The sequence below is a fragment of the Sminthopsis crassicaudata genome, chromosome 2 (assembly GCF_048593235.1).
Source record: "Sminthopsis crassicaudata isolate SCR6 chromosome 2, ASM4859323v1, whole genome shotgun sequence".
Taxonomy (NCBI): domain Eukaryota; kingdom Metazoa; phylum Chordata; class Mammalia; order Dasyuromorphia; family Dasyuridae; genus Sminthopsis; species Sminthopsis crassicaudata.
The window spans coordinates 656,738,434-656,761,646 of record NC_133618.1 but is presented as its reverse complement, the minus strand read 5'-3'; the positions used below and the strand labels follow the sequence as shown (position 1 = coordinate 656,761,646).

General features: G+C 34.8%; 1 protein-coding gene across 1 annotated transcript in view; it reads right to left on the bottom strand.

Annotated features, from left to right (window-relative positions):
• The window catches only part of P4HA1 (prolyl 4-hydroxylase subunit alpha 1), a 72,095-nt gene that overhangs the window by 36,696 nt on the left and 12,186 nt on the right, over window positions 1-23,213 (bottom strand). Inside the window, exons 3-6 of the mRNA XM_074296862.1 lie at window positions 14,784-14,894; window positions 13,263-13,359; window positions 11,976-12,127; window positions 2,696-2,833 (exon numbers count right to left, since the gene is read on the bottom strand). Of these exons, the coding sequence (XP_074152963.1) occupies window positions 2,696-2,833; window positions 11,976-12,127; window positions 13,263-13,359; window positions 14,784-14,859 (463 nt within the window). The 5' untranslated portion in view covers window positions 14,860-14,894. The remainder of the gene's footprint in view (window positions 1-2,695; window positions 2,834-11,975; window positions 12,128-13,262; window positions 13,360-14,783; window positions 14,895-23,213) is intronic.

Sequence of the window (23,213 nt, the reverse complement as noted above, 5' to 3'; positions counted from 1 at the left end):
CTAGCCTTGTTAGGGAGTAAGTCCACTTCATCACATGAAACAGGGGTGAAAGAGGGGAGAGTGGCAAAAGTCATTTGAATGATAGGCAATGAGGAAGAATAGAGAAAAGGAAATTCACAGCAATTGGCCTCAATTTTTTCATCTGGGAGAAAATCTATTCCATTGTTCTTTTCAAAATGTAAAATTATATATGTGAATTCTACCAAACATTTAAAGAACAATTAACTCCAATGCTATATAAACTATTTGAAAAAATAGAGAATGAACCTAAACCAGATAGGACAAAAACAGAGAAAGAAAACTATAGACCAATCTCCCTAATGGACTTGATGCAAAAATCTTAAATAAAATATTAGCAAAAAGATTACAGAAAATTATACCTAGGATAATACACCATGATGAAGTAGGATTTATACCAGGAATGCAGGATTGGTTCAATATTAGGAAAACTATTAGCATAATTGACTATATCAATAACCAAATTAACAAAAATCATATGATCATCTCAATAGATGCAGAAAAAGCATTCGATAAAATCCAATACCCATTCCTACTAATAATACCAGAGAATATAGGAATAAATGGACTTTTCCTTAAAATAGTAGCATCTATTTAAAACCATCAGTAAGCATCATATATATGGGGATAAACTGGGACCATTCCCAGTAAGATCAGGAGTGAAACAAGGTTGCCCACTATCACCATTACTATTCAATATTGTATTAGAAATGCTAGCTTTCGCAATAAGAGATGAAAAAGAGATTAAAGAAATTGGAGTAGATAATAAGGAAAGCAAATTATCACTCTTTGCAGATAATATGATGGTATAATTAGAGAACCTTAGAGAATCAACTGAAAACCTATTAGAAATAATCCACAACTTTAGCAAAGTTGCTAATACAAAATACAATATTTTGTATACAAAATAAATCCACATAAATCATCAGAATTTTTATACATCACTAACAAAATCCAATGCAAGAGATAAAAAGATAAATTCCATTTAAAATAACTGCCAATAGTATAAAATATTTGGGAATCTATTTGCCAAGGAAAAATCAAGAACTACACAAGCAAAACTACAAAACATTTTCCACACAAATAAAGACATATCTAAATAACTGGAAAAATATTAAGTGCTCTTGAATAGGTCAAGAGAATATAATAAAGAGGACAATACTACCTAAACTAATTAATTTATTTAGTACTATACCAATTAAACTCCCAAGAAACTATTTTACTAACCTAGAAAAAATAACAACAAAATTCACCTGGAAGAACAAAAGGTCAAGGTTGGTGGAGTTGTGAATGGATTCAACCATTCTGGAGAGCAATTTGGAAGTATGGCCAAAAAATTATCAAACTTTTGATCCAGCAGTGTTTCTACTGGACTTATAACCCAAAGAGATCTTAAAGGAGGGAAAGAGACCCACCTGTACAAAGATGTTTGTGGCAGCCTTTTTTGTAGTGGCTAGAAACTGGAAAGTGAATGGATGCCCATCAATTGGAGAATGGCTGAATAAATTGTGGTATATGAATATTATGGAATATTATTGTTCTATAAGAAATGACCAGCAGGATGATTTCAGAGAGACCTGGGGAGACTTACATGAAATGATGCAAAGTGAATTGAGCAGAACCAGGTGATCATTATATACTTCAACAACAAGATTATACAATGATCAATTCTGGCTCTCTTCAACAATGAGATGATCCAAACCAGTTCCAACTGTTCAGTAATGAAGAGAATCAGCTACACCCAGAGAGTAGGGAAATGAGTTGGGACCACAACATAGCATTTCCACTCTTTCTTTTATTGTTTGCTTGCATTTTTGTTTTCCTTCTCAGCTTTTTTACCTTCTTTCTAGATCCGATCTTTCTTGAGCAGCAAGATAACTGTATAAATGTGTGTGTGTGTGTGTGTGTGTGTGTGTGTGTATGGTAGTTAGTTAACATATACTTTAACATATATTGGACTACCTGACATCTAGGGGAGGGGGGAAAGGAGGGGAAAAGTTGGAACATAAGGTTTTGCAAGGGTCAGTGTTGAAAAACTACCCATGTATATGTTTTGTAAATAAAAAGCTATAATAAAAAAAATAAAATCAACCAATTCAAAAAGTCACGTTAGCATTAATCTAGGCAGCAACAGATATAATTTCCCATTTCTCTAAGCAATAGAACCAAGGAAATCTGAGCACAGAGTGGTGGCAAAGTAAGACTTCATATCCCAGGCTCAGCTGGCAGCTAAAGGGAAGAGAGGTCCTTGCCAGAAATAAATTAAAAAGCAGGATATCCTGCACAATGCAGAACACTTTAAAAAAATCTGATTGTGTATATCCGCCACATGCCCTATCTTGAAACATGGTATATACGTACTGTAATAGCCAACATTCTAGAATTTTTCTATACAAAGCAGGAAAACTAATAGGTTTTCTTAAGAAGAAAAAAAATTCTGAAAAAGGTTTTTCCCTTATTTCTTTAAACCAATTTTGTCTCCCAAGATCAGATTCTAACATGCAGCCAACCTATCAAGTGATAGAAAAAGGAAGGTTGTTTCATGCCTCAAGACTACCAGTCATCCTATCAATTACAAATCTGAAAGTACAAAAGCTCTTCACATTGTCAGAGTCCTAATGGACTCGGCAGATCAGTCAGGTGACAGATGTTTGGCAGACGCATGGGCTCCTCTTACCTGGCAGATTGCCCTTTGAGATGGTGTCTGTATCCAAATTGTAAGTGTCCTGAAGACGCAACAAGGCTTTGGCTGCTCCTGTTTGATCTTCATCATTAGGGAAATATTGTCTCTGAATGGTCAGGTTGGAAATGAATCCTGGAAAAAGACAGAAGAGAGACATCAAGCCTCCAGATTCTACTTAGGCCATCAATTCAAAGTTTGCACATAGATTTGCGAAAACCATCAAAACTAATGTATATGGAAATAAGAGAGTAAAAAAGATTTGTATTTGTTAAAAATTCAGTTACTGAAAATGATGCAGTTGATTTCAATCTGATCAAAACTCTAGAGTATGTTTAACATAGAAAGTAGATGTAAATCTGAGTCTCTCTCTTTCCTATCAACATCTACACTGAGATAAAAGTAGGTTCAAAATTCAGCATTGGAGAATTGATGATTATATTGCTTGGCAATAAAACAGGAAGCAAAACAGAGGATTTACAAAGGATAAACAAATTTGTGATTTTTCAGGTTAAAAACTCTGGCCTATTTATGAATTTTGATAAATGAAAGGACTTTAAGATAAAAAGAAGTACTGAGGGAGAGAACTGTCTATTTATGTCCTATATAGCTTTAGAGAAGAAAAGTAATTCTGTGATATCTATAGGTTCACAAGAAGAAGAAAAAAATTCAAGACAGCGGTAATATACTTGACCTCAAACATTTATAAAGAAATGGAAATAGAAGATCAAATCAAGTTGAAAAATTTGACCTCATGATATCACTGAGGCTTTAATCATAGGATGAAAAACATGATTAAATATGGCTCTACATAGGTATTCTACTTTTTTTTTTCTGAGACAATTGGGGTTAAGTGACTTGCCCAGAGTCACACAGCTAGGAAGTGTTAAGTGTCTGAGACCAGATTTGAACCCAGGTCCTCCTGACTTCAGGGCTGGTGCCCTATCCACTGTGCCACCTCTCTGTCCCTAGATAGATATTCTTTATTCAAAAGAAACAAGACAGCAAAGGGGTAGAAATAGGATTGTGGGAGTAGGAGATGGAAGATACAATTATATATTAGGATAGTATATTTAGTTTATGTAAGGAAATCCAGGAACCACAGGAGAAAAAATATATGTAGAGAGGATGAAGGTAAGAAGGAAACGTAGAAATGATTTTGTCACGGAGAAGACCAGAGTGGATATAGTGCCAGGACTGAAGTCACAAAGACTGATCTTTCTGAATTTAAATCCGGTCTCAGAGACAACTTACTAAGCTGCCTAACTCTGGGCAAGCCTTAATTAAGGTATATAATGCCTTAGTTCCTCATCTGTAAAATGAGTTGAAAAAGAAAATGACAAACCACTCTCCTATCTATGAAGAAAACCCCAAACAAGCCATAAAGAGCTGGGCACAAATGAAAACTGAATAAAAAACAAGACTACAGATCACAGAGACAAAAAAAATTAAGAAAAATGAGACATCTGGACAAACAGATCATAAACAGATCCTACAGGCATGAAATAGTAGTGACTGGAGACTCATTCAGTTATTCAGACATATGCTCTTCTCGCTCTTTCTTTAAGTAAGCTAATGATTTCTTAACTTGACTTAATAACAATTTTCATCCTCCAAAATGTGCAGAGAAGCAACAAGGAACAATCCTACTCTGGATCTAATTCTTCCCAATAAGGGAAAATTGCTGAAGTAGAAGTGATGAGATGAGAACAGAGGAGAGAAAAGAAAAGAAGGAGAATGACAGAGGAAAGGAAATCTTGTCATTATCTGACAATTATCCTAGATTTGGAAAAGGTAGATTTCAAAGATTTTCAAAGGAAAGACTATTAGAATCACAAATTAAAATTCAACAGGAGAAAGTCAGTCCAGAAGGTATAAAAAAATTCTCAAGAATGAAATTTTGAAGTCACAGAAACAATTTGAATGAGGAAGAAAAATTAGAAATGACTGAAGAGACTACCATGGATTCACAGGAAACTTAACCAACTAATTAATACCTTAAAAAGAAATGAAAGAAAATGGAAGCAAAGACAAGTTAGAAAGGCTGGTATAGGAAAAAGGTACAATCCTCTAAAGCTAACAGCAACAAAAACAATAGGTTGCTGATTTATTGTTTTGTTTTAAATATTAGGAGAAAAAAGAATATCAAAGAAGATGGTTAGAGCCTTTGCAGAGACCAGAGAAGAAATGGACTCTAATAACTGATTTTTCTCTGTCAAGAAGACCTTTGCACCGGAAATAAGAGAACAAAAATTACTACCAAGAAATTAACACCCAAGATAAGGAAAGCAATAAAAAGCAAGCACCTGGTTGTCCTTGATGAATTCAAGTCAGATGTCCGAGATGAATTATAACCTGAAACAACTGGCAGATATGACTGCTAACTTTCAATAACATCTGAAACAGCATGGAAATGGGAAGAACTACAAGACTATAAAAGGACAATTCTTGTCCTGATTTTTTAAAAAAATGAGAAAAGAATGGAGTATAGAAACTATAGGACAATAAGCCTGTTTTTTAATCCTGGAAAAATTCTAAAATAGAATGTTAAAGAGATGGATATTTACAACGGGAAGCAGTAATTATAAATCATCAAGTCAATGTCATCAAAAATATATCACACTAAAAAATTAGGTAGACAAGGAAATCTAGTTTCCTTTTTTTTAGCAGTTATTAAATCTCAAACATCAGAAAAATAATATATAGTTTACCTAGACTATAGAAAAGCATTTGATTAAAGTATCTGAAACTATTTTCTTATGAAGAAAATGGAGAACTTTGGACCAAATGATAATATAATTTGAGAAATTCAGAACTGACTTAAATTGCCAGATTCAAAGAAAAGTCATGAAGGGTTCTCTGTCAAGATGACTGAAGATCTCCAGTGGAGGACTCAAGGAATCTGAGCTTGGCTCCCACAGCCAAGCCTTTCCATTTTTCAACCCGGAGACTCCACTATAGAGTACCTATCTCAAAAAGATCAGTAACAAAAAGACAGACCTCAAGTTCACCAAAAAATTTAGAGTACCACTTTTTGTGGGAACAAATAATTGGGGAAAAAGTAGATGCTCCTCAATATGGCAATGACTTCTTATTATTGTCTTTCATTTGAAGAGGACCAATGACATTAATGATGTCTTGACTTGCTCATGAATTAGGTTAAAGTGATGTAAAGTTGCACAAAGTCATCAGTCTCACTCTCTCTTCCAATGTTATCAAAGTCAAGAAGACTGGCAATGTCCCAGGATGCGGTGTCTGACCACAGCATCTTCAGTGTCTGACCAAGCTCTAAGTGTCTGCTTCAGTAGCCTTCATGGACATTGGAATAAATTGTTCTCATCCACCTAATTCACCAAGGGAAGTCTTTAGATGCTTGAGGTAGACATCCCCCTAACTCATCGATGGATGGTGGCAGATAGAAAAAGGAAGAGGGAGGATGTGGAAGAGAAGAAAAAGGAAGAGGGAGAGGAGGAAGAGGAGAGAGAGATGGTGGTGATGGCAGTGGTATTAGGATAAATACTGAGATAATATTATTTGATCACAATAGTATTTTTTTCCCAAAAATTGCTTGAAACTATGGGAAATTTCAAAAATCTTATTTGGCCAGCAGAGGGACAGACGGTTTTCTTCTAATGGACTTTCTAATGGTTTTCTTCTAATATATGAAAAGCAAGTATCTAGTAAGTAGTTCAGAGGTCCAAAGTCAATTGAAATATGTTCACTTTGAAACACCAACTCCCAAACATGTAAATTTCCATGTGGAAGGTAGGGAAAAAAATCCTCAAAATGTGTTTTTCCATAACAAAGAATGAGAACTGCAATCTTTAAGGAAAAAAAAAAAAGGAAATGAGCTGTATATTTATATTAGCATTACAGAGCATGACTACACTTTAAAGCATTAAGACTAACATTATAAAGGACTTCTAAATCATTCAGCCTTATTCCTTAAGCCAAAATAAATTTCTATCAGCATTTTAAGTATTACTTCCTCTAGATCAATATCAAATAATCTCACAAATAACTACTTAAACTTGGGAATAGATCATTTCATGTTGATACCTTTCCTTTTAAAAAATGTCTTAGTGTATACTCCACAGTTTTCTTTATTATTCGTGAAACATTTATAATTATCTGACCAGCACTTCATAGAAAGTTTAGCTCTCTTTTCAGTCTTTACCTTCCTAAATCATGAATTGATCTCCATTTTCTAGATGATTCTGGTATTAAGTAACTCAAACAGACCGTTAATCTTACCACTTACAAAAGTACCATCTCCACATTTGAGCATTCTGAAATCTTCTGGTTTGACCATTATCTATTAGATTCCACATGTCCTGCTATCTTCTTTTCCCAAATCCAACTTTTCATTCACACTCTAATCCCTTTGTTTTTCAATTCTCTCCCAGGTCACCTCCTCATCTTGACTCTTTGGTGAATTAATTCAGCTCTATACTGTCTTCTCCTCTCTTGAATCCTGAGCTCCCTCACCATTTTTCCAATTGTGCCCCATCAAGCTTCAGCCTTGATTCACCCCAAGAGCTCAATGCAGAGCCAGATGGAAAATGTAAATTAGCTGACTTCCCCCAGAGGAATTCACAGAGAGAGAAGAATGGCAGCATAAATATTACAGGGTGAGAAGGTCCCTCTGAGGAAACCTACCAGGAGAGACAGCAGCTAAAGATTGGTGATAAAAGCCAGAAAACAAGAAGGAACATGTTAAAAGAATAAGAAGGAGAATGTTAAAATTAGCTATCCTGGGTCTCTCCCTAAAATGAAGGGCCTGGAAGGGAGAAGGGAGAAGGAAGAAGGGAGAAGGGAGAATGATGCTCCCAGGTGAGAAGGCTGCAGAGGAAGCTGAATGCCCCAAAGAGAAGAGGTCCCAAGAAAAGTTTTTCTGAACAATACTATAGAAAAAATGCCTTTGGGACATCCATGTTCAAAATATCCAATATGCATTTGATAATGAAAAAACAAAAACTCAGAAACAGACTAGGTTACATAAATAATCTGAGAGGTGTCTCTATTATGTAGAGATAATTGAACCCATTGGAACTAAAGAAGTCACTGAGTATAGATAAAGAGAAGAAAAATGAGACTAATTTGAGATGTAATTTTAGTTGATGACACAACAAAAAAAGATGAAGATAAGCAATCAAGAAGCTCAAAAGAGAACAAAGAATAAGCACAAAAACTCAGAAAAAGAGGGTCCACAATCTCAGATGCTGCTGAGAAAATGAGAACTGATAAAAGACCCCTGAACTTGGCAGTTAAGAGATCATTGGTAACTTTAGAGAGGGAAGCTTCAGTTCCATCATGGGGTCACAGTGCAAGCAGTAAAGGAATTCATCAAAGAAATATATGATCAAAAGATGATGAGTCTGCTTGCAAATGCAAGGAGGGGTGTCTGAGGGGTTAAACACTTAAGTCCTTGTCATTTTTTATCCATATAGATAATTTTGTTTCTACATTTTCTATCCTGGCCCTTTTTTAGTCTAAGAAGATTGATGCTAACAATACTTTAAAAAAAATTGGGGGGGGGGATTCTATCAAACTGATAGAATACATTAATTTTAAAGGTTAGTTTATTTTCTGATAAAATTATACCCTAAACTCTTTAGAGGCTTATAACAGAAACAAAAGCATAACTTCAAATGTGATGTTTTGATTTCTTGCAACGTTTTGATTTCTTGTGATAACATTTCAATAATTAAAAAAAAGGGTGCATTCCAAGACTATAATCAATGACTATAGTAATATAGTTCTTAATAAATCCAAAGACTCCAACTTTTGGGATAAGAACTCACTATTTGACAAAAATTGCTGGGAAAATTGGAAAATAGTATGGTAGAAACTAGGTGATGATAACACCCATACCAAAATAAGGTCCAATGAATTCATGATTTAAACATAAAGAGTGATACTATAAACAAATTAGGAGAACAAAGGATAGTTTACCTCGAAGATCTGTATACCCAAAAGAAGGAATTTAGGACTAAAAAAGAACCAGAGAATATTACAAAATGCAAAATAGATAATTTTATTTACATTAAATTAAAAAGGTTTTGTGCAAACAAAAGAAATGCAGCCAAGATTAGAAAGAAAACAGAAAACTGGGGAGGAGAGGGGGAGGAATTTACATACAAGGTTTCTGATAAAGATATCAATTCTAAAATAAATAGAAAACTGACTCAATAAAAAAGAATATAAGCCACTCTCCAATTGATAAATGGTCAAAGGATATGAACAGACAAATTTCAGATAAAGAAATTAAAGCCATTTCCTAGTCATAGGAAAAAATGCTCTAATCACTATTGATTAAAAAAAATGCAAATTAAGACAATTCTGAGGTACCGCCATACACCTCTCAGATTGGCTAAAATGATAGGAAAAGATAATGATAAATATTAGGGAGGGGATGTGGGAAAACTGGGACAGTAATGCATTGTTGGTAGAGTTGTGAATTGATCCAACCATTCTGGAGAGCAATTTGGAATTACACCCAAAGGCCTATCAAACTGGGAATAATGCTCTTTGATCAAGCAGTGTGTCTACTGAGTCTGTATCCCAAAGAGATTGTAAAAAAGGGAAAAGGACTCACATGTTTGTAGCAGCCCTTTTGTAGTGGCAAGGAACTGGAAACTGAGTGGATGCCCATCAGCTGGAGAATGGCTGAATAAATTATGTTATGTGAATGTAATGGAATATTATTCTTCATAAGAAACAGTTGGCAAAATGATTTCAGAGAGGCCTGGAGAGAACTTACAATAACTGATGCTAAGTGAAGTGAGGAGAACCAAGAGAATATTGTACACAGCAACAAGATTATGTGATAATCAACTCTAATGGACCTGACTCTTTTCAACAATGAAATGATTCAAGACAATTCCTTCTTCTGATGGAGAGCCATCTGCATCCAACAAGAGGACTATGGGGACTAAATGTGGATCACAACATAGTACTTTCACATTTGTTGTTATTGCTTGCTTGATTGTTTTTCTCTCATTTTTTTCCTTTTTGTTCTGATTTTTCTTGTGTAATAGTGACAAATTTAGAAATATGTCTAGAAGAATTGTATTTGTTTAACTTATATTGGATTACTTGCTGTCTAGGGGAGAGGAGAGGTAGGGAGCTCTTATTAAAAATTGCATTCATATTTATTCTATATCAGATTGCTTGCTATCTTTGGGAGGGGAGAGATAAAGTAGAGAAGAAGAAAAATTTAAAACACAAAGTCTTAAAAAAATGAAAGTTGAAAAATATATTTTATATCTTTGGAAAAATAAAATACTATTGAGGGAAAAAAGTGCATTGTACCTCAGTGAGTCAGGACAGCACATCATATTTTAGAAAGCTGATACTCAAAATACATTCAAGGCAACTCAAATTTATAAATATATTTGCTACTTTTTCCCAGTTTTATTCTCTCTTTAATTGTTTTTGTTCTTTAATATTTTGTTACTCACTTTTTTGAAAATTATTTGAGAAGGGAAAAGTCATAATAATAAAATAAATTCAAGAACATCTAAATTAATTTATTCACAAAGCATTTGCTTAGCAACTCTATGCCAGTCGAAGAGTTGGTTAGAAAGTCATTGCCAGAATGTTTGCATTTAAAATAAAATACCTTAATCTTTAACCTAATTAGAGCAACCTAATTAGAAATATCACCATCAAATTATTATTTGTCAAGTAATCAAGACAGGAACTGGATAGCTTTCAAGGCCTTAACTTTTTTGTTGTTGCTTCTAATTTTGAGTAAAAAATTTCCAAAGAAAAAAAAATCACTGTATTTTTTTAACCAAAAAACTCAGCTGTGTCAAATGTGTCAAAATTCTATTTTGAGGGGGAGAATGGGTACAGAAGAAAAAATGTTTTGTTACTGTTAAGTGGTTAAAGAATTTCTTTAACTTTGAACCTAAATCCAAGCAAACCTCTCTTCTAGAAGTGAGCAAAAATACAGCAATTCAAAGGGAGAGTTCCTGAACTCAAGACAGTTACCTATTAGTATTCATTACCCCTACATATATGACTGTCACCTCAGATTTGCTAAAGGACTAAAAGTCAGGGAAGATACACTGGAAAGTACAGAATTAACCCTAAAGGGGAAAGTGAAAAAGGAAGCCAGTCTGAGAGTAGCATGAAGACACCAAGCTAAAGGAGAGAAATCACTGAAGTATAGTATCATGATCCCAGGACACAACACATGACCTCAAATGAAGAATGGATTCAAATGACAGACTAGAGAAATAAATTGGAAAAGACAACTTCACCACACACACAAAAAAAAATCTAACAAAAACCCACACACATACACAGCCTAAATCAGGACCCACCAAAACAACAGGGGATTTATTTCAGGCAAACCAACCAGGACGGGAGTGGGGGAGAAGAGAATACTTCCAAAGTCTGACTTCAAGGTGATGGAGGCAACTCCAAAACATTTTATGGAAAAGGGAAAACACTTAGGAGTCTAGACAGAGAAGAACTTAAATGCTCAGGTGAAACTTCTCCCATAATATGACAGCTAAGTTCCTTCAAGGTCTTAAGTCCAGGAAAACTAGTCTGTCAAATGGGGAAAAAAGAAGGAAATTTTATAAATGGACTCCCTCCCACCCAGAGTCATGGTTAGGGAAGCAGATTCAAGAGCTAGAGACATGATAGCATTACCAAACCAAATTCACTGCTTAGAGACTGGAGTTAAAATTAATTATCATCCAACTGAGTGAGACAAGACCAAGCTAGCTGAAACTAGACAAGATTGTGAAGAATGCCAGTTAGGTAAAAGAGAATATAAAAAGAAGAAAGTCTAGATTGCTAATAACTCACATGCAAAACTAGGATTAGTTAAATAAGACTTAAAACTTATAACTATTTCCATTTTCAGATTTATTATTTGTTCTAATTTTCTGATATATTTTCCTATACAATTTCTAAATTTAAAAAAAGCTAAGAAGCTCTCTTTTTCCAGAGAGCAAAGCAAAAAAGAAACCAACTAACCGATCAAACCAACCAAAAAGTAGTTGAGTCCTTCCTCTCACAATCTAACTTTGGGGACAGCATCTCGGTTCAAGTATTATGTCAGCAAGATCATGGCACCAGCATGGTTAGCCAAGTTTTAGGGTTTTATTAGCAGAAAAAAAAAGGGAGATCACTGGTGAAGCCTACCTGGATATGACTTCAGTTACTTACAAACACTCTGTGCCTCAGGAATAACTGCAACCTTACTCTTAGCAATCAATACAGAATGAGGCTTTCCTTACAACCTCTTCAGACTTACCATCTGACATGTCCTTAAGGACCAGATTCTCCAGTTCACCCCATTCAGTATTCAACCGTTTCATTAGCTTGAATGCATTTACAGGGTGCCCAAGGAACCCCTCTGGATCCTTTGTTGCTGTGCTGGTCAGCTGATCCAACTTCTCTGCCCATCTGAATATTCCAAACAAATGAGTGGAATATTATCAATTAAAAGGAAAATCTTTTAAAATGCAAAATTATGAGTTATCTATTCCTTAGCATGTTAATTACTGGATTAGCAATAATATTACACACACACACACACACAAGTTTTAATGATTTCAATCACCCAAAATTTAGTGGTAGATGTGATCTCCTAACTTGTCTATATGGCTAAACTCTGAGAGAATGCAGCTGCCTATTATGATCCTTTGTTTGGGTGATCCAATGTGGATACAATGTGACTTAGTATCTCACAAAGTTTATGGTGGATATGGAAATATGTTTAGAAGAACGGTACATGTGTAATCTATATTGGATTGCTTGCTATGTTTGGGAGGGGAGAATAGAGGGAGAGGGAGAAAATTTTGGAACATAAAGTTTTTCAAATGCAAATGGTGAAAACTATCTTTGCATGTATCTGAAAAAATAAAATACTATTTCAAAAAAAAGTTTGCTCTGAAAGGATCCATGTAAATATGTGTCTAAAAATAAATTTTATTATTTGTGCTTAAGCTCAATAAATTTACTTTGTAACTCACTTAGCTACACTTAAATTGTATTTACTCAATTTATCAAAGGTTCCAAGGAGGACTAGGTAAAAGAATGACTTAGTCACTTGGAATTTAAACTTTATGACTTGTTATAAATGTAGCCTATAGCATACAGTATGGCTGACTTGGAGTCAAGATCTAGATTTGAACCCCACTTTATTTCTGAGCCTTAGTTTTTTTCCTCTGTAAAATGGGAATACCTTAGTAGTACAGTTCTTCACAGAGTTCTCAGGTTCAAATGAGATTCTGGGAAGATGTTACATAAATAGCATTTTTTGATTTGGTCCAGGTTTATGATTTTTTGTGAGAGGAACTTAAGGGAAAATTCCCTTCATGCAACTCATTTGTAACTTCTTCAAGAGATGTTTTGGATATTGAGACATGAAATAACGTGGCCTTATGTGTTGCCCCTTTTCCCCCAGCTCTGGTTAGAAATTATCCCTTCAGAAGGCTATCACATGGCTTCCCTTACCAAAGGAGTACCTAAAATCGAGGTATCCTCATTGCATCCCTCACACAGCCTAGCAGCAGCATTTATGAAACCCAATGCTTACTTTTTCACTTGTTCCAATTTGAGCTCCTCAGCTTTAATATAATCTTTCAGGGATGTTACCAGGTCTTTCTCAGTGTGGATTAGATCTGTCATATGACCTAAACAAGAGAAATTTTTTAAAGTGATATAATCAATTTTCTCTAATCTCTTAAATTTTAAAAAATACAACATATGAAAAAATTTATTATAGAATTTAATTGGAAAAGAGTTGAGAACTGGAAAGAATCTTCTTTTACCAGATGTTTTTTTGGTAAACAAAAAGATGTAGCCAAAATTTTTCTTGAACATGTGTTTAACTTCTAATTTTTAAGCTACTCAATTTTCCGAGCTCCAGTTGTGTTAGTAAATGGTCTTTACAGCTGGAAAATTTAAAAGAAAAAAAACACATTCACACATTTCACTGCTCAGAATCAAAATTTCAAACTTTAAAAATATACGTTTATTTTGGTTTGAATCTTTTAATCCAAAAGAGAATACACTTACATACTTCATAATAGAGATTTACTCAAGAAATGTTCACATTGGATAATAATGAAAATAAATATTTGTAAAGCATTCTGAGTTTTGGAGAGCACTTTCTTTACAACTATATCAGATAATATTTCAGGCATTATTTCCATCTTACACCTGAGGACACTGAGACTTAGAGATGCAAGTAACTTGCCAATGGACATAAAACCAATAAGGGTCTTAGGTGAGATCTGAACTCCAAGGTCATTGGTCCTTTCATTAAACCATCCTCTCCATAGTTTTCCAAATTAATTGTTATGATGGGGAGGTCTCTGGTGTATGATTAACTATGCTTACTGGTTACTATTAAGTAATATTTATAAAGCACTTACCACAGTGCCTGCCACATGACTAGTCCTCAATAAAGGCTTGTTCCCTTCCCTCCCTCTTAAAAGGAAGAAGCTGGGGTTTTTTTCTTTTTTAAGCAAAGGATAAGGGTGGACAAAGTGGAACAATAGTGTTGCAAAAAAATGAGCAAATGCACAGAGCAGGAGGTCCAGGGTCAAAGAGACAAACAGAGCAACCTTAGAACTAATGTTCTCAATGTATTACATAGTTTAAAAAACAAACTAGGCAAGCTGTATCTAATGGAGATTTGTGGTTTCTTATAAAATCCACTTTTTCTATTTTTCTTTGACTATGGAAATGATCATGTTTACTGGCATTTATTAATTCGGAATAACAAAAAAATTAAAATTGCATTTTTAAAAGAATTACATGTCTTCAAATGATGAAGAGGGCCAGAGAAATATGTACTATCCAAGTTAAAGTTTCAGCTACTGGGTTATGCAATTATGGCAGCCAATAAAGCCAAATTTTATGTAAAACAATGATGATCTATAACTAATTTAGTCACCTAAATTTTTTTAAATATTAGAAGGAACTTTTAGGATAGAAAGGAAAGAACCAAATTAGTGCTGTGATGGTAAGGAAGGGAAGCTGGTGGGGAGAAGCAGTAGGTAACATAGACACCAATCAAACTTGTTTACATAGAAATAGAACAAGTTCTTACCAATTGATGTGAAGAAGTCAGTATGGGCCACAGAATGGTGGAGCAGGAGTCCTATGATTAATATGCACCAGAACATCCTGGAAGGCGTAATTTTATAGAAAGTCACAAGACCTAGAAAAGGACAAAATCACAACTGGTGTTTTAACTTTCTGAAGAATTTCTTTTTTCTTTTCTTGGTGAATGAAATTCTTAAATGTTCCTGTCACATATTATATTTGAGAGACAGTGACAGTTTTAGAAACCAACTTGTTTCTCAGTGAAGATGTTTTGATAGGCGTTTTACATTGCTGAAAAGCATAATTTCTATGCACATAGAATCAAATATTCAGACATCTATTCCCTGTAACAACAACTTAATTGAATATCAGTGCCAATTACTCTGAATAGAATCAGAATTTCTGAGCTGGAAGGAACTTTAATGGTGATCTAATCTAATCTATACTTGAAAAATAATTCCCTCTACAACAGAACTCTTAAGAGATTAGTGCAGTAGACAGAGCAATGGGCCTAGAATCAGAAAGATTTGAATTCAAATCTAACCTTATACAATTTCTAGGTCTGTGACCCAAGGCAAGTTACCTAACTTTGGTCTGCCTCTGTTTCTTCAACTAGAAAATGGAGATAACAATAGAACCTACCTTTCAGTGTTTCAAATGAAATTTTTATAAAGTACTTAGCATAGTTCCTGGCACATAGCAGGTATTTAATGATACATATGCCCTTTCTTCTTTCAGCTAACCTATCCTTAAAGACATCCAGGGCCATCTCCAATTATCCTGACCTATATCTGGCCACTAGGCCTAGATGGCTCTGAAGGAGAAAATGAGGCTGGTGACTGCACCTCACTTAGACCCAACTCATTTGTAAGTCATAACATCAAAACCCTGAGATATCATGATCCTCTTGAATGAAGAACAAGTAACAGCAGCCTTAAGGAGAACAGATTTATCCTAAAGTAACCCATTGAACTTGTAGATAATTCTCTCAAGACAATTTTCTTATATCAAGCCCCAAAACACCTCTTTGACTCCATCCAGACTTCCTAATTTTCCCCTGGGACCTCTGTGACAGTTCTTTAGATACCAGAAAGCAGATAAGCTCAGATAAGCCCAAATTCCTTCAATTGATTCAGGATGCTCTCCTCTGGACATTGTCCAGTTCAGTGTCTTTCCAAAACCATGGTGTCCAGAACTAAAATCTTCCAGCTTGATCTTTTCAGAGTTGAGCACATCAAGACTTTCACTTCATTATTCAATAATGTGCCTCTTTCAGATTGTATTATTTTCCTTGGCTGACATACTAAAACCTCCCAAATCTTTCTGAAGCCACAACTAGCCACACCTTCCCTCAAATCTAGTCAATCAACAAGCATTTATCAAGTGCTCACCAAGTGTCCAGTAGCCGGCTTATATTTATGAAACTTTTTTGTTATTGCTGTCTTAACTCAAGTGCAAGTACAGAATAATGGCCATAACCCTGGGTTTGGTATAAAGAATACTTGGATTTGGAAATAGTTTTCAAGCCCTTATTAACTGTATAAATTTGGACAAATACCCTAAGCCTCAATTATCTCATTCATAAAACAGGGTGAACAGCATGTACCTCACAGAATTGCTGAGGCTCATACCTGATAATTTACAATATAAGTAAAGCACTTTGTGAACTTTGGAGATATATATATATAATGTCAACTGTAATTGTCCATGTGAAAAATCTTATCAGATGTGGCTCAATGAGATGGTCTGTCAAGAATTTTCTGAATCAACAAGCATTAAGTACCTAGATGTGCACTGAGAGTATAAATGCAAAAGTGAGACTTCGGCCCTAACCTGAAAGATCTTAATTCTAATTGGACTGTCTTCTAGTCAGCTACTTGTAATTTCCACCCTGGTTTATGTCACACCCATTTAATAAATATGCCTTCTTTATTCATGCCAGTGAAAGGAATAGGCACTAGGCTTATTTACAGTGATATTTATGTGTGAGAAAGCTCTATCAATGTGGGCAGCCACCTTCTCTGCCACTTACAGTCTTAGTAAATTCACAACAGCAATTAGACAGTAAGTGACATGCCCAGAGTCACACAGAGAATAAGTGCAAATGCAGGCCTTGAACTGAATCTTCCTGATTTCCAGGCCAAAAGTACAGGACCAAACACAGATCCTTGGGGCTTCCAGTACAAGTTTTTCAAGGTGACATTAGACCACTAATTACTTCTGGGCCATTCAACTAATTCTAAATACATCTAATTGCATGGTATTTCTAGCCTATATCTCACCATATTTTCCATTAAAATAGCAAGATATCCAATGCTATGATAAAATAGCATCTAATCATCTTTTCTATAAGAATAGCATACCCAACACCATGATAAAATCTAGGTAAATTTTATCTTTGGTGTTTCCCTTCATAATAATATCTAACACTTATATAGCCTTCAATGTTTGCCAAGGGCTCTCTATATATTGTTATTTAAGCACCACAAAACCCCCCCCAAAAAAAAAAACCTGTGAAACGGGAAGTCTTATTATCATCACTATCCTTCCCCTTTTTTACAGATGAGAAAACTGAAGTGAAGTGAGTGTTTGTGCCAGACTTTCAAAGCTAGCAAATGTCAGAAGAGGCTTTCCTGACTCAAATCCACCCAACACAGTCCACAAGCAACTGTCCAATAAAAGACAATGAGGGTGGTTTGTCATAGCCTGGTTCTGATGCCATCGTAAAGAGCTAGATGATGAAGCAGACTAAGTAAGAGACTTGGAATCAGGAAATCCTGAGTATGAATCCTCTGCTATTCTTCATGATCTTTCTAGGCAAAGTTCACTGGATAGAGCACTAACTCTGGAGTCAGAGGACCTTGATTTTAAAGTCTCTTCCCTCCTTTCTATGTGTGCTATTAGGCAAGTCCCTTGTCTTCCCTGGGCCTTAACTGCAATAGGAGTTTGGACTAAATGGCCTGAGGTCCCTCTTAGTTCTAGAGCTGAGAATCTAGGAAAGATTAAATAAGATGAAGTCCTATCTATCAACAAAAACAGCCTCTTGACGGCTCTCTCAAAATCAGTGCCCTGAATTATTATTTCAGCTATTCAAGGAAACTACAAGTCTGTCACCATCCCTTATCCCTTTATAAATTTGCAGTTTGCTATGCTGGTCTAATTCCTTCAAAGAGTATTGTGGGAAGTAGCACATAAGGTTGAAAGAAGGCAGGTATTCATAATAGATAGGGCAGTAAACAAGTTAGGAAGCAAGTTACTTAATATCTCCATTACTTGGGCTCCTCATCTAAAAGAAGGGTTGGGTTTTGGCCTCTGAGGTCCCTCCCATGTCTAAATCTTCCATTCTGTAGCTCAGAAAGCTGAATCAAGGAAGGAGAGCATGCCAAGGATGGACTGAGAGATAAAACACCAAGTAATAGGAACAGCAAGTTAGCCAGATTGGCTAAAATGTGGAGTTCAAGGAATGTGTGAGCAGTCTGGAAAGACAGGCTGCAGTTAGAGTGAAGAACATTGAATTATTTTTTCGGGAGGAAACAGGAGGGGAAGAGGAAGAACAAAGATAGAACACTAGATAGTTCCACAGAGTACAAAATGAAAAAGACCTGAACTTAAATCAAGTTTCAGGCATTTGGTATCCATGTGACAGGTCACTTACCCTCTCTGACTCAGTTTCCTTATCTTCAAAACAGGGATGATAATAGTGCCTACCTCCCAGGAATGTGAGGATCAAATGACATGATACCTATAAAGCAGTGCCTGGCATATAAGGGAGTGCTATATAAATTTTAGTTATTATTAGAATACTGTCATCTGAGAGGTGAAAACAGGCAGGAAAAGAGTCATCAAGAGTGTCACATGACAGAGAAATCAGGAAGGACGTGGATTAAGAAAAGTATACTAGGACTTTAGCAATTGAGAATCCAAAGTAATCTTGGAAATATTTCTTCAGGGAGGGACAAGTAGAAGGCAAGAAAGCAGGAACAATATGTAGACCACTTTTTTTTCTTCTACTGCTGTATCGGGCATAGAGGTGATCCAAGAGCTCTTACAGAGAACGCTGCCAAAACAGCATACTTTCTGATAGGTCCCATCAGGCTGTAAAACCCAAGAATATGGGGCCCCTACCTAACACTATCCGAGAGCCAGTCTAACTAAATGGAGAGATTTATCATTGTAAGTTTACATGACCAAGGACAATTGGGGGTCAGAGGTACGAAGGAGCTGGGAGAGAATACAAACTACCCACCAAAGGTGATGAGGTTTACAATTAATTCAAGTGAATAGCTGCACAATGAAATTATATCTTTAAGAATTACACCCAAAAAACTGGGATACCAATACATTGTTGGTGGAGTTGTGAACTGATCTAACCATTCTGAAGAGCAATTTGGAACTATGCCCAAAAGCCTATAAAACTGGGTATACATTTGATCCAGCAGTGTTTCTACTGGGTCTGTATCCCAAAGAAATCTTAAAAAGGGAAAAGGACCCACATTTGCAAAAATGTTTGTGGCAGCCCTTTTTGTAGTGGCAAGGAACTAGAAACTGAATGGATGCCCATCAATTGGGGAATGGCTAAATAATTATGGTATATGAATGTTATGGAATATTATTGTTCTGTATGAAACAATCAGCAGGAGGATTTCAGAAAGGCCTGGAGAGATTTACAGGAACTGATGCTATGAGAAGTGAGTAGAACCAAAAGAACTTAGTACACAGCAGCAAGATTATGTGATAATTAACTCTGACAGAGTAGATTTTTTCAACAATGAGGTGATTCAGGCCAATTCCCAAACTGCATCCAGAGAGTACTATGGGGACTGAGTGTGTACCATAACAGTATTTTCACCTTTTTTTGTTGTTGTTGGCTTGCTTTTTGTTTCTTTCTCATTTTTTTTCCTTTTTGATCTGATTTTTCTTGTGTAGCATGATAATTCTGTAGAAGAATTACACATGTTTAACATATATTGGATTGCTTGCTGTCTAGCGGGGAGGAGAAAAGTTAAGGAGAAAAATTAGGAACAAGATTTTGCCAAGATGAATGCTAAAAACTTTGTATATAAAGCCTTTTTTAAAAAATTATACTCAAGCACCATCTTTATCAGAAGGCTCAGAAATAAGGGAATAAAGTGCTCAACTCCAGGCATTCCATTTCAAGAAGAGCACCAATAAACCAAAGTATGTCCAGAGAAGGCCAACCAAATTGTGGAAAGTCCCAAGTCCATGCCATACGATCACTTGAAAGATCAGGAGATGTTTAAAAAGGCAAAGAGAATAATTCAAGAGAACAGGACAGCAGTTTCAAACATTTAAAGAGCTATTAAAGAAGGATTAATTTTGTCCTGTTTGGACCTTAGAGGACAAAATTAAAAGCAATGGGTAAAAACTGTAAAAAGGAAAAAGAAAAATACTCCTAATAATTAGAGTATTCTGAAAGTAGAATGAGTTCCTTATAGCTTGAAAGCCATTTGTTGGGTCTGGCATAGAAAAGATTCATTTTTATGATAGCTTGTACTTTTGGGCCCTCACTGAAATTCTATTATTTGTGAACTTTTCAAGGAAAAAAAATACATTTGATCTGGTAATGGTCAAAGTACAGAGTCACTGATCTCTCCAAAGCTTAAGGCATCATCTCTAACACAGAACAAACAAGACACTTCTCGTGCCTGCTCACAACTAACTAAAAGGTTAGGGCAAATAAGATTTCAAAGATTATTACAAAAAATAGGCTCCCAATCACAATTTTTCTGTAGGATAAAGAACTTGTCTCTTATTCTTACTCAAAAGATATATAACTTAACTCTGCACAGAGTGATTTCTATTGCTCTTCAGCACTTAAGATTCCCTTTCTCTTTTGCAACTACCTAACTTTCCCAAGAAACTTACTCATCTCAGAAGAATTCTTAACATTTAAATAGGGTTTTTCATAGGATCATAGAATTCTTTTTTATTCATGTGATTAAATTTATTCACTTTATTGGTCTCTAAATGAACTTACAATATTCTCCAAGGTGTGCCTGTAGTTAATGATAATCACTGCTTGATTAATTTCCAAGTTTAGTAGTTCAAGTACTAGATCTACTTTTATCAAAACACTCCTTGATATTCTAAAGCATCTGTTCCTCAATATAAAGCCAGTTATTATTTTATCTATTTCTATAAACCAGCCTTCTACTATTGATTGATTGATAATTAATTAATTTATAAGTCAATTTAGGTGTTATCATTTTTGCCACTTTCAACTATTGTTATGACATAAATGTGTAAACAAAACTATTACCATCACATAGTTATGCAAATATAACACTTCCTAAAAAATTTCTTTAATTTTAAATTCATTGTTATCTTTCATTTTGGAAATGTGTTCCTTCTTGTAATTAACTAAGAGTTTATCAATTTTAGTAGTCTTTAAGGATCACAGGATTTTAAAGCCAAAGAAAGATTCATTTTTTTAGTCCACATTTAAAGTTGTTTAAACAAGATTTAAACATATAATCTATTCATTTACTAGTTATTAGAAATAATAGCACATAATCAATAAATATAAAAGTTATCAAATAGTCAAACAATGTGAATAAAAACATTAAGGCTATTTTTTGCATTATTTAGAATGAAAACAACAACTACCAAACATACATTGAAGTGGTAAACAGATAAAAATTTTCAATTCTAATCTTTTAAGGCATGGATTTTCATACTCATAGGACAGATTTGAATTTGAGGGTCTATCTAATCCAAACTCTCCTTTTACAGAGGAGAAACAAGCTTCCCCAAAGCCACACATACCCAGTCTGAAAGGGAGCTATAAAATCCTAATAATCTTTCTACTAGATCATCATAACTTTATTATAACCAAAGAAATCATCTACAAAAATGAAATCAAAGGAAAATGTGCAAACTATATCTTAAAAACGATGACTCTCAAACAAAATAAACCACTTGGCACAATAGACAGAATGTTGGGTTTGGAGTTGGGGATAAACCCTGATTCTGTCATTAACTGTCTAATGTGACATTTGGCAAATGACAATCTCTCTTGGCTTCAGATTCCTCATGTGTGAAATGACAGTATTAAACTAAGTTATTATGAAGGTCTCTTCCTTCTCTAAATCTTCAATCCTTTGAATCATAATTAAATATTCCAAAAAAGATTCAAGTCTCCACCCAACTGTATACTGCACATTTCCAAAAACACAGAGTAGTGAAATAAAAACTGTTCTATTGGCTGTGTGACAACAGAGCCTCTTTGGGAAAAACTTCTAGAACATAACAGATGAACAGACTTCCTCTCCTGGGATCCTGCCAAAGTGCACGGCTTCTCATGTCTTGGACTGACTGCAGAGTCTAGAATTTTCTTGGTATTGTTCAAATAGGACTTCTTCAATTATTTGCTTTTAATTTAATAATATTTATAAAGGAACAATTTTCCCTTCTAATAAATCTAATTATAAAAATTTAGTAAAGTCTTTTTTTTATTATTTTAGGAGAAAGTTTAAAGATCCCACACATTTACTTCCATAATTTTTCTTTTGGCTCTTAAATTTTTTATTGATATCTTTTGTCTTCATATTATATTCTTTTCCCAATATATCTCCAGCCATTCCTCTCAACCCCCCCAGCCTTTCTTTATAAAAAAGATAAAAATCATGAAAGAAAAAAAATTCTGCCAAACTAATCATCTACTACTATAACTAGCAATAATAAAAAATTTTCTATATTCATCATGCCCCACCTTTCCAATAAAGGAGAAGAGGCAAGTTTTTCTCAACTCTACAAGGCCCAGTCTAGTAATTTAAACCATACAACATTCAATTTCATTTCATTGTTTTTCTATATACATTGTTTTAGTTGTATTTATTATTGTTCCCAAATCTACTTTGCTCTGTAATAGCTCATAAATCTTCCATAGTTTTTCTGAATTCTTCATATTTGTTGTTTCTTGTGATACAGTATTCATAGCACCAAAATTTGTTTAGCCATCAATAAGCATCCTCTCTAGTTTCTAAGTATTTGCTCCAACAAAAAGTGCTTCTATTTAATATATTGGCATTCAAAATATTCATAGGGGGAACCCTTCTACCTCCCCGGTGCATATGGTTAGAAGTCATCTCTAGGTCAAAGGCTATAAACATTGAAGCTATTTTTTCCAGTATAATTCCAAATTGCTTTCCCAAATCATTGGACCAATAGTCGATATCTTTTCACAGTTCCTCTCACATATAATATTTCTACCTTCTGTCATTTTTGCCAATTTGCTGAATGTAAGGTGAAATCCCAGAGCTGATTTGCATTTCTCTCATATTTAGAACAAAAGTGATCAAAAGTTTGTAAGACTATTTGTGACTGTGTGTGTATGTGTATTTTACCTTTTATTCACTAGGAAATGACTCTTAGACATATAGCTGTAATAATTTCTTATATACAAGCTAGAGAC